Source organism: Fonsecaea erecta, assembly GCF_001651985.1.
Source record: "Fonsecaea erecta strain CBS 125763 chromosome Unknown Scaff7, whole genome shotgun sequence".
NCBI classification, from domain to species: Eukaryota; Fungi; Ascomycota; class Eurotiomycetes; order Chaetothyriales; family Herpotrichiellaceae; genus Fonsecaea; species Fonsecaea erecta.
This window is the reverse complement of record NW_017387250.1, coordinates 2089395-2101556: the sequence shown is the minus strand read 5'-3', so window position 1 is coordinate 2101556 and position 12162 is coordinate 2089395. Positions and strand designations below refer to the sequence as shown.

The window sequence follows — 12162 nt, the reverse complement described above, 5'->3', positions numbered from 1 at the left end:
TCGCTCACGATTTTTGAGAACTGGAGACCGTCGGAGGGTGTGGATTCGCGACGTCTATGTGAAATTTGGGTGACCCTGTCGATTACGCCGATCGGTCACCCTTCGCCTCAACTTCCTGCGCTCGAAACGACGCAAGTTTCCCTTTGATGTGACACTATCTGGGCTAAGTTTATTACGAAGATCGGCTTTCTAAGGATGGAGGCGTTCAGCAACATGGGGAACCACCTGGTTTCCAACTCCGCAGCCGCCATCAACGCCATCGATGACATCTCGACCGTCGACCCGGATGAGAGCGTCCTCAGTCTGGCTAAGGGCCCAAGAAGACGTCAACATGACGATGAAGAGTCGGAGAGCATAGAGGAAGACGACCTTGAGAGCCTGGCTTCCGCAGCTGTTGATGCGAATGGCAAGAAACATGTCGAAAAAGCCGAAGAAGAGAAGGAACTCCCTCCCCACGCCTGCGCGTACGTTACTACTTTATTTGTTCTTGCGGGGCCATCTCACTGACTGCTTCCAGCTACTGTGGCATTCATAACCCAAGCAGCGTTGTGCGCTGTTTGACATGCTCCAAATGGTTTTGCGCAGCCCGTGGAAACACCTCCTCCTCTCATATTGTCAACCACCTTGTTCGAGCCCGCCACAAAGAAGTCCAACTTCACCCAAGTAGCTCCCTCGGCGACACAGTCCTTGAATGTTACAATTGCGGAACAAAAAATGTCTTTCTACTTGGCTTTATCCCGGCAAAATCAGACACAGTTGTGGTTCTACTCTGCCGACAACCTTGTGCGGCGATGCCCTCCTCTAAAGATATGAATTGGGACACTTCAAGATGGCAACCCTTGATAGAAGACCGTTCATTTCTCTCTTGGCTTGTCGCACAACCGACTGACCAAGAACAACTCCGTGCCAGGCATTTAAGTCCTCAAATGATTGCAAAGCTGGAAGAGCTTTGGAAAGAAAATGCCAATGCTACCATCACGGATCTCGAAAAAGCGGCAAACATCGATGACGAGCCCGCCCCAGTCCTTCTGCGCTACGATGACGCTTACCAGTATCAGAACGTCTTCGGCCCCTTGGTCAAGATTGAAGCTGATTATGATCGCAAGTTAAAGGAGAGCCAATCGCAGGACAACCTGATTGTCCGATGGGATCTCGGCCTCAACAACAAGCACTTGGCCAGCTTTGTTTTGCCAAAACTTGAACTAGGCGATGTCAAGCTGGCTGTGGGAGACGAAATGCGACTCAAATACACCGGAGATTTACGACCAACCTGGGAAGGCGTTGGCTATGTCATCAAGATCCCGAACAACCAGTCGGACGAAGTCACCATCGAGTTACGAGCAAAGGGCGACCACAAGTCCGTGCCTACTGAATGTACGCACAACTTTACAGCAGACTATGTTTGGAAGGCCACATCCTTCGATCGGATGCAGCTCGCCATGAAAACCTTCGCTATCGACGAGATGAGTGTCTCTGGCTACATCTTCCACCGCCTTCTCGGCCATGAAGTTGCTGCAGCCCCCATGAAGACCCAACTACCCAAGAAGTTCAGCGTCCCTGGCCTGCCTGAACTCAATGGCAGCCAAATCAACGCGGTTAAATCCGTCCTGCAGAAACCGCTCAGCTTGATTCAAGGCCCCCCGGGCACTGGGAAAACGGTGACCTCTGCCACTATTATTTACCATTTGTCCAAGATCAATGGAGGTCAAGTCTTGGTTTGTGCTCCCTCCAACGTGGCTGTCGATCAACTGTGCGAACGCATACACCGCACCGGACTGAAGACGGTTCGTGTGACTGCGAAATCTCGAGAAGATGTGGAGTCATCTGTTGGGTTCCTCTCCCTGCATGAACAAGTCCGAATGAACGACAGCAATGTGGAATTGGCGAAGTTGAATCAACTCAAATCAGAACTGGGTGAATTGTCAAGTCAAGACGAGAAAAAGTACAAGTCCTTAACCCGCGCAGCGGAGCGAGAGATCCTGCAAAATGCCGATGTCATTTGTTGTACTTGTGTCGGTGCCGGGGATCCAAGACTTGCTAAGTTCAAGTTCCGCACCGTCCTGATCGATGAATCGACCCAGTCAGCAGAGCCCGAATGCATGATCCCTCTGGTTCTTGGCTGTAAACAAGTCGTCCTTGTAGGCGACCATCAGCAACTGGGACCTGTCATCATGAACAAGAAGGCTGCAAAGGCTGGTCTCAATCAATCTCTCTTCGAACGTCTCGTCATCCTTGGCTGTGCGCCAATTCGTCTGAATGTTCAGTATCGTATGCACCCCTGCCTGTCGGAGTTTCCGTCAAATATGTTCTACGAAGGATCTCTTCAGAATGGTGTCACTATGCAATACCGTCTCCGGAAAGACGTGGATTTCCCCTGGCCTGTCCAAGACGCACCAATGATGTTCTGGTCAAACCTTGGAAACGAAGAAATCTCCGCCTCAGGCACCTCATATCTCAATCGCACGGAAGCAGCCAATGTGGAAAAGATCGTCACGCGTTTCTTCAAAGCCGGCGTCAAACCTTCAGACATTGGTGTCATCACTCCATACGAAGGCCAACGCAGCTACATTGTCAGCTCCATGCAAGCCACCGGGACATTTAAAAAGGAAATGTACAAGGAAATCGAGGTCGCCTCAGTCGATGCTTTCCAGGGTCGAGAGAAGGACTTCATCATCCTGTCTTGCGTCCGGTCGAACGATCACCAAGGCATTGGTTTCTTGAGTGATCCCCGTCGTCTGAATGTAGCCATGACTCGAGCCAAGTACGGTTTTGTCATTCTCGGCAACCCTAAAGTTCTCTCCAAGCACCCACTCTGGCACTATCTCCTGCTCCATTTCAAGGAGCGCAATTGTCTGGTCGAAGGCCCTTTGAACAACCTACAGGTATCTCTGCATCAATTTAGCCGACCGAAACAGTCCTACCGAGGCCCACAACGCTATCAAATGGCCTACAACCATGCTAGTCATATGGCAAGCGGAATGATGAATGGACGGACGGCTCCGCGCAACGATTACCGTGAACCAGCAAGCTCCGTCGTCGGTTACATACCTGACGATGTTTCTTCTATCCATTCATCTGCGATTGGCGGAGTAGGTGTTCCAGCAGGCTATCCACCAATGTTCCAAGGATTCACACCTGACACATGGCCCTCCCTCCAAAATACCCGGGCTCACCGCCAAAATGGTGTCAGAGCGAGAGCAGTCCCTGGTAGTGTTGCGGGAGAATCTACGGTAGCGACTGAATCCGATATCACAGGCAGCATTCTTGGACAAGGCGGGGTCAGCCTGGATCAGTTGTCCATTCATGACACCAACAAACAGCCAAGCTATAACCAGGCAGATCGACTTAAGAGATATGTCGAAGGCGGGGTTCCTGCCTCTGGTGGCTACGTTTCGAACCACAAGCTCGGCAAGCTTGTGCACGAAGACGAAGACGCCAGGAGTGTTTCGACTGCATTTGCCAGTCAAGTCGGTGGAAGCTACGACTGATATTATGACGATGTCGTGACAACTTTTCAAAAGACAGTGAAGGACGAGCTCATACGAGCATCTCTTACGATGTGTAGTCATCATTAGCACATGAGCCACCTCCGATCGGGTGCCGGTCACCGGCTCGACGAGTCATACGGTTTCCTCACCACAAGGGGACATACCTCGCCGTTTTCCGTCGAGGTCCGCCAGCAGCAGCGACGAATGGCGAAAGCGACAACGCAGCGCCTGTGAGGCCGGAGGCTGCATGGTCGGTTGAGACGAGTCCGAGAATTCGCCAGCATCAGGTAGATGCAAATGAAGAAAAGAATAATGAGAGTAGAAGGGACTTGGCATCAGAGCAAGATGCAGCATGGTTGGGATGAAATCTTTGCTTGATGAAACTCTGCAATTCTACCACCACCCTCATCGTTCTATCCTCGGCGTCGGCGGCGGTAGCGGCAGCAGTCTTCTAGGCAAGGACTAAACAACGACCAGGAGAGGCGGGAGCAGTGAATGCAGAGCGAGATGGTGAGGCCGGCGACCAGTAGAACGAAATCAGATTGTTTGTGCTTTTATTGGTTTTTTATTTTTCGGATTCGTGGTGCGTTATTGGTAGATAGCACTCGGTCACTCGTTCAACTACTAAACAACAGATAGTCAGTTGCTCTCTCAGCAGACAGTTAACGTGGGGAGACGTCCCGTTTAGTCACTGGTAACTCGTAATGCTCCTACACGCTATCGATACTCTTCATGTGCTGGAGTGCTCCATACTCAGCTGCTGACCCATACATCGACGCTCAGGAGGTGGTTCCTTCATGAAACACCGAGCGGGGAAAAGACGGGGCCTCTGCTGTTCCCTCAAACACACACAAATTTCAATCTGACACACCACCAACGCGTTTGACGGTCTCTTCTCACATCTTCAAACCCGTCTAAACGCTGAACAGGTCCACCCTATCAACCTAGACTCTCGTCTTGGCTGTCTATCATGTACAGGCTTCATTCAGCCGCTTCCCTCACCAGCTGGATACCATGGTTTCGGATCTGGCGTGATCCGACAGCAACTGCTTGTCGACCAGAGACAATCCCTTCGTCATAGGGATCTGGCCAGCGCCTCCTCCATGCAGGTAAGTACATAGCTATTTGATTCTTCTTTCTGCGCTGGAGCCTACTCTCTCTTCCAATCCCATTTTTTTGTACAATTGATCCGCCGCGAGCAGCCATCCTCAATCGCGAATTCTCGATTCTGGAATTGCGCACGGCCATCTCTAGAGAAGCAAAGCAGTCGATCATATACCTTGGCGTGCCAAAGCCCTGAGTGACTTCCACCAACCATGACCGTCGACCCCCTCCCAGATCACCGAGCAGTGCGGGAGGCGTTTGAACAGGAGATTTACTCTTCATCGGGCACACCGCTACGATTTGGTTCCCTGTTCTACGACTGCGACGTCTACCCAGCTGAAAAAAGAATCCTCGTCGTGTTCATCAGGCATTTCTTCTGCGGGAACTGCCAGGAATACGTCCGGAGACTGTCTTCGACTGAGTCGCCGTTCCATCCATCTCAGAAGTCACACCGGCCATCCAGGGCATTAGCTTCCACAACGAACTTTTCCAAACCCGCCTCCCGTACCCTTCCCACCGTCATAATCATTGGCCCTGGCCAGCCTACTTTGATTGCGTCCTACAAGAGCGTGACACAATGTCCTTTTGACATTTACGCCGACCCTTCTACACGCTTGTACGAGCTCTTGGGAATGTACCGCACGTTATCTCTCGGTCACAGAGCTCCCGGCTACATTGAGCATTCCCTCTTCAGCGGCGCTCTCAAATCTGCTTGGCAAATCGTCCGTCGCGTCGGCAACGGGGATGCGATGAGTGGAGGGGACTGGGACGTGAATGGTGGCGAGTTTCTATTCGTCAGATCGGCGTTTGGCAGGCCTTCGATGGGTTTGAAATCTACTTCCCTTTCAAGATCGAGGTCGAGGTCGAGGTCGAGGTCGAGATCTAGGAGTAACGATTTCCGAGACTGGGACGTTTCGTGGTGCCATCGAATGCTTAACTCTAGAGACCACACCGAAGTCATGAATCTGCAATATCATGCTTGTCTCCCAGAACTGTCATCTCGAGCAACCTCGCGGACTTCGTCCCCTGCGCCGCTGAAGTCAATTCTGATCAATGGCGGCAGAGCACATTCCAGAACGCCCTCAAGAAGCTACTCAGCCGAGCGCCTTGGTTCTTGTCCAGGTCCGGACATCCCAAAATCTCGTGAAGAGGTCTTTTTGAGCCAGCGCCTCGGTCGCCCGCATTCCAGGGGTCCTTCCACATCCAAATCTCATCGCCGCCAGCGTTCGCGGAGCACGAGCGTCGGGTCCCAAACGAACCATACGGCCAAACAAAATCACAAAAGAGTCTGGTCGGGTATCAGCAACGCAAGTTCATCGCGTCTGGATGGTGTAGCCGGTCCCATCTCGGAAGCTGTGGAGGAGGACTTCAAGCCACGAAAGAGCTTCTCGGCCACAGTTGCAGAGGGTGTAAAGTCTGGTATTCTTTTAAAGCGATCGAGGTCTTTTTCGAGTCCGGCACGGGCAGACGCTACTGAGGGCGGTATGGCAGCCACTCAATCGCGTCCACGGAGCAGGACGAGTGTTTCTAAATCAGGGTTCAAATCAGACGTCGCTCATTTTCCGCCTCGCAGTGAATCTGAGTCGAAGCAAAAGCTCAAAGACATCATCTTGCCCTCTTCCACCACCACACCCTTACCTCTTGGCGAACCTCTCACGCCAAAACCTCAGCGCAAGCATGCGCGGTCCAGAACTTTCTCATTCTCCCGGCCGAGTCTACCCTTGCGAAGACGAGCAGCAAGCCAGATCGACATGGGGGAGGATGGCGTCATGTTCGTCGATGGCGTAGAGTTCGTGAACGTCATCAGCGTCAAGGCACGGATTGATACTAGCAGTGCCCGGGATCAGAGAAGAGAAAGGGCAGATAGTGGACTCGGCATGGAAGTCGAGACGGGATATGGCAAAACAGCCCAGAGAAGCGAAGTCAAAACAGATATGCCAGGGAACAAGAAGAAGTATTCCGTGTTGACTTCTCTTCCAGAGATCCGGACCGACCCGGTGAATTGGGCGGCTGGACTCTGATGAGTATGACTGTGGATCTCACTCCTCAGAATACGTCGGCGAGCGTCTATATAAGAAGTCCTGTTCCTTGTGGTCCATTCGTGTAGACACAAGCGTCTCTTCAACAGCATGCCAAGTTCGATCTGCTCGTTGTATAGTTGTCACCCCAGCCCTTCCATGCCTTGTGATTGTCGTTCGTATGAAAGAACATGACTACCAGCCCTTTCTCTGGCGCGTTCGTGGCCTCATAGTGTGATCCAGAGTTCGGCGGAGGGCAAATAAAGAGACCTAAATATTGTGCCCAATATATAGCCACCGGAAGTTGATCACGTCAGTCGTTGCCCTCGGAACATCATGACTTCACCCGTGATGCACTCAGTGGCGACCCGTTGATGGAGAGCAGCAGCGTGGAAAATTATGACCGGGATTCCACCACCACTGTAGACCGCTCAGCCAGCCATCTCCGCCAACCGTCTAGAGGAACAGCGCCGGCAGAAAACACCGAGTCTACCCGATCTGGATGAGACTTGGCAACTTCCAGAGAGACGAAGCCTCCCATGGAAAGTCCTACGAGGTGGGCTCGTCCGCTGTGAGCTTGCTTGATCAATTCTGCGGCTGTTTTTGCGGCAGAACCAAGTTCGAAGGACGGAACCTCGGAAGATTGCGAGTGGCGAGGCAGATTAACGAGCATAAGGTGATATTGAGAGAGAGCTGGGGTCACATAGCGTACTCGACATCACTCGCGAGAAGCGCATGCAAGAAAACAATGGTCTTCTGGCCATGGTCTTGGTTCAAATGAAGACATAACGGCCGGTCATGGCTCGACATTTCCTTGAACAAGCGAGCTCAGAGTCGAGGTCTGATTAAACTTGCAGCACTGAACGCTAAGGGAATCCGGGAAAACTGCGGTCCTTGTAAAAGCAGGGCTCCATCCACTGGGCTGGATCTCTTCGACTTCCCCTCCGTTTGTTCCATGGTCAGCGGACGAGGTTCTTCCTTATTTACAAGACGCGAAATTGACCATGGCACCCACTGCTCTGATTGATCATTCTCCCCACCAACCCACGCCGGCTCAAAAGCTGCCCTCTGCGAACAACCTTGTCCTCATTGACAATTATGACTCTTTCACCTGGAATGTCTACCAGTACCTCGTCCTAGAAGGCGCCACCGTCACAGTCTACCGAAACGACAAAGTGACACTTGAAGAGCTTATTGCCAAAAAGCCAACACAATTGGTCATCAGTCCTGGCCCAGGCCACCCTGACACGGACGCGGGTATAAGTCAGGAGGCAATCAAACACTTTGCGGGCAAAATTCCAATCCTCGGGGTGTGCATGGGACAACAGTGTATCATCTCCGGTTTCGGTGGTGAAGTCGATGTTACAGGAGAAATACTCCACGGGAAGACCTCACCGCTGAGACATGATGGCAAAGGATGTTATACTACACTGGCACAAGACCTGCCCGTCACGAGATACCATTCGCTTGCGGGAACACATCCGACCCTTCCAGAGTCGTTGGAGGTCTCATCTTGGATAGCCAAGGGCCCGGACGGGGGCAAGGGAGTGATTATGGGTGTCCGTCACAAGGAATATGTCATCGAGGGGGTTCAGTTCCATCCCGAAAGCATTCTGACGGAGAATGGTCGAGTCATGTTTAAGAATTTTTTGAAAATGTCCGGCGGAAAGTGGTCGGAAAATCCTCAGTATGCTGTACCTGACGCTGAAGTCAAAGCCACCCTTAATGGAGCAGCACACCCGAAGAAAGAATCCATCTTGGACAAGATCTACGCCCACCGACGACAAGCTGTTGCCGCTCAGAAGCTCGTCCCGTCTCAGAGACCTCTGGATCTCCAAGATGCCTATGACCTTGGTCTTGCTCCTCCACAGATTTCCTTTCCTCAAAGGCTTCGGCAATCCCCTTACCCGATTGCCCTCCTAGCTGAGATCAAAAGAGCCTCTCCTTCAAAAGGCATTATATCCCTCGGGACGTGTGCACCGGCACAAGCACGAAAATATGCAACAGCCGGGGCCAGCGTCATCTCTGTGTTGACAGAACCGGAATGGTTCAAGGGAAGCCTCGAGGACATGAGACTTGTCCGTCAGGCTCTCGATAGCATGCCCAACAGACCCGCCGTACTGCGTAAGGAATTCATCTTTGATGAATACCAAATTCTAGAAGCACGAGTCGCGGGTGCTGATACGGTTTTACTTATTGTCAAGATGCTCGATGTGGAGACATTGACGAGACTGTACCATTATTCGAGATCATTGGGGATGGAGCCCCTGGTCGAAGTCAACACTGCAGAGGAGATGAAAATCGCAGTTGAACTAGGCGCCGAGGTTATTGGCGTGAACAACCGCAATCTCACAAATTTCGAAGTTGACCTTGGAACGACAAGTCGTTTGATGGATCAAGTCCCGGCGTCCACAATTGTGTGCGCTCTAAGTGGAATATTTGGGCCTCAAGATGTGCAAGCGTACAAAAAGGACGGTGTCAAAGCAATTCTGGTTGGCGAGGCCTTGATGAGGGCACCGAATCCGGTCGAATTTATTGCCACATTGGTGGGAGATCCAGATATGCCGCCAAAGAAGTCGACACGGCCCACACAGCTCTCAATCAAAATCTGCGGTACACGCACACCCCAGGACGCGAAAGTAGCGATTGAAGCCGGCGCTGACCAAATCGGCATCATTCTTGTGCCTGGCAGGAAACGGTACGTCTCAGATGATGTGGCGCAACAGATAGCGAAGGTCGTGAAAGACACACCCCGTGCGGCGTCTTCCAAATTCACCCATGCAGTTGAAGGAGTCGGCAGTGCGGATTTCTTCAGCTACACCTCCTCCCAGCTACTTATTCGTCCCGACCGTGCGCTTCTTGTTGGTGTATTCGTCGATGCACCCCTTCCCCAGATAATCCAGCAAGTCCACCAATTGGGTCTGGACGCGGTACAACTTCACGGCTCAGAACCACTGGAATACGCGAGGCAGATCCCGGTTCCTGTTCTGAAAGCGTTCTCTCCAAAAGATTGTGGAATCAACACGAGAGGCTATCATTCTTTACCGTTGTTGGATGCTGGAGGGGGTGGATCGGGAACGAGGGTCAATCTCGACGATGTGAAAATGCTATTCCAGAAAGATGATAGCCTCAAGGTGATCCTGGCGGGAGGGCTCACCCCAGAGAATGTACAGACGGTGCTGGAGGAACTAGGGGAAGATTATATCGGCCAAAACGTAGTCGGCGTGGATGTCAGTTCTGGTGTCGAGGTTGACGGACGCCGGAGTGCGGACAGAACGAGAGCGTTCATAGATTCTGTCAAGAGTCTGTAGGCACTAAGAAACCTGATAGAGTATCACAACGGCCTTGGGGAATCGGATTGTGTTGTCTGAACGTTGGTATTCTGGCGAGGAGACACGTTGCCAGACTGCTGCCGGGAAGCAGTGTATCTTCTCAATCTTTAGATGACATTTCCTTTTCCGGGAACATCGTAACTTTAAAGAGACGCAAGGCTCGATAATCGCAGTGTTTTGAAGTGGACTCTACAGGTGCGTAAATGCAATTCGATCACAATGCCACCCAACGGGAAGTCTTTCTTTTATTCGTTCTATGTATTGCTATCTCTCCTTCTCTCCATCCCTCCTCGTCAGGATACACCTCAGGCCCTCCTGCTTGACAAACCAGTAATCAAACAGCTCCCATTCGGCGTTGGGATCCGCAAGCTGGACGTGGTACCGACGCAGCAGCTGCGGCACCAGCTTCGACATTTCCATCAGGGAGATGTTTTTGCCCAGGCACGTTCGTGAGCCGGCTCCGAACTGAAAGATCATGTTAGTCTCAGACAGGGATGAGGAGCTCAGCCAGAGGGGTACACTGCTTACAGCAAGCCAGTTTCGATCCATCAGCTTCAGAGTCTTCTCGTCGGCCTCAATCCACCGTTCCGGGCGGAAGATGGTCGCGTCATGTCCATACACTGCTTTATCCCTCGCGGCCACCCATGGATTCATACCCACAATCGTGCCTGCCGGTAGATAGACCCCGTCGATTGTGGCTCCGCCCTGTGGTACAACCCGTTCAAGCAGTTGTCCCACAGCAGGATGCATGCGCAGCGCCTCTCTCATACACGCTTGAAAGTATGGCATGCGCTGCGCCTCGTAGTAGGTGACATACTCGGACAACTCGCCGCGAGCGTCAAAATCGAGGATCTCATCCACGCATTTCTTGTACGCGTGTGGGTTCTTACAGAGGTGATAGAACAGCGCCCGGAGCGAAATGGCTGTTGTATCAGAACCAGCGAACCTTTTTTCCCCACAATCTGTTAGCTTGCAATAACAGGGGCCTCGAGTTTACCAGGCTGCGGAGACGGAAATACCCACACGTTCGAGCTCGCATGGCCCAAGAGCTCCTTTGCGCTCATGACTTCCTCGCCATCTCTGGTCATCTTGAATTTGTCCACCATGTCGGACCTTCCATGCTCTGCCTTGGCGTTCCGCCTCATCTCCAACTGTCTCGCAGCAAACTGGACAATGTACGCTGCTGAATTCAGTCTCTTGATGGCGGGTACCATGTCTGCCAACTTCGAGATGGTGTTATTCCCTAAAAGCCACTTGTGCAGGCTCGGGACCTGGCCGATGATCGAGTTGTAAAACAGCCGACCCTCAATTGCTGCGATGATGCCATTCACGTCTTCCTCCCTCTCCATGAAACCCAGTCGATTGGAGAAGGTGATGCTGCTGATCACATCAAATGCGTACCAATGTAACCACGTCCCAAAATCAATAGGCTTGCCTTGCAAGCCATCGAGTTTGCTTTCCAGAATCCGTGTACAGTCATCGGCCAGGGGTTCAAAATCGAGCAAAGAACTTAGGGCAAATGCTGCGCCCACGGGCCGCTTGAGGTTCCTATGGCCGACAGGGTCGACAATGGAGAAGACCGTGGGAATAGGGCCAACGGGTGATTTGGCATGGAAAAGGGTATAGAAGCCGCTCTTCATGTTCCCCAAGTCAGTGCCTCCCTCATCCCCATATGTACCTCTCACACTTACCTTGTCAAATTTGCTGGTAATGCTATAAACATTCGAGATCTGCTCCGAATCTCCCAGACTGACATGGTTAGGCCCGACGCGGACCAAGTTCCCGTACTTGGCATGGTACTCAAGGTGTCGTTGGAATTGATGACCCGAGTAGGTGCTGAGCATGCGATCAAAGGGCAGGATACTGGCGAAGAAAGGGCCTGGGATCTCGCGCAGACCGCGGCGGTAGCGGATACGGAGCAGGTTTATGATGGGGAGGACAGTGAGAAGGATAATTGAAAGGGGCAGGATGTAGTGGGCGAAGAGTGGCGAAGCCGCATTGCTCTGGGGGAGGATCATGGTGAGTGCAGAAGAATATATTGAATGGGTGTTCGGTAGAGATAATGGCCCAACGGCGAATATCTTGTCTAGGAGGCCAGCCTCAACTTGAGAAATGTTCAGGTTAACTTCCTTACATATGTGAACAGAAGAACCAGTGCTCGAACTGGACAAGACACGCGGAATCCCGAAGACCAAGTAGTCGCCCGCAATGCGTAATGAT

The 12162-nt window shown here is 52.1% G+C and overlaps 4 protein-coding genes across 4 annotated transcripts; 3 read left to right on the top strand and 1 right to left on the bottom strand.

Moving 5' to 3' along the window:
- Positions 1 to 213: 213 nt before the first annotated feature.
- AYL99_08638 (hypothetical protein) lies at positions 214 to 3488 on the top strand (the record flags this gene model as incomplete). The annotated part of the gene is made up of 2 exons (XM_018840146.1): positions 214 to 464; positions 518 to 3488. The coding sequence occupies 2 exons, from the start codon at positions 214 to 216 to the stop codon at positions 3486 to 3488; spliced, it is 3222 nt and encodes a 1073-aa protein (XP_018691267.1).
- Positions 3489 to 4804: 1316 nt separating this feature from the next.
- On the top strand, positions 4805 to 6613 carry AYL99_08637 (hypothetical protein; the record flags this gene model as incomplete). The annotated part of the gene is made up of 1 exon (XM_018840145.1): positions 4805 to 6613. One exon carries the CDS (start codon positions 4805 to 4807, stop codon positions 6611 to 6613), a length of 1809 nt encoding a protein of 602 aa, XP_018691266.1.
- A 1001-nt stretch (positions 6614 to 7614) lies between these two features.
- AYL99_08636 (hypothetical protein) lies at positions 7615 to 9921 on the top strand (the record flags this gene model as incomplete). Its single annotated transcript, XM_018840144.1, has 1 exon — positions 7615 to 9921. One exon carries the CDS (start codon positions 7615 to 7617, stop codon positions 9919 to 9921), a length of 2307 nt encoding a protein of 768 aa, XP_018691265.1.
- A 285-nt stretch (positions 9922 to 10206) lies between these two features.
- On the bottom strand, positions 10207 to 11960 carry AYL99_08635 (hypothetical protein; the record flags this gene model as incomplete). The annotated part of the gene is made up of 4 exons (XM_018840143.1): positions 10207 to 10407; positions 10471 to 10888; positions 10966 to 11576; positions 11634 to 11960. The coding sequence occupies 4 exons, from the start codon at positions 11958 to 11960 to the stop codon at positions 10207 to 10209; spliced, it is 1557 nt and encodes a 518-aa protein (XP_018691264.1).
- Positions 11961 to 12162: the final 202 nt, after the last annotated feature.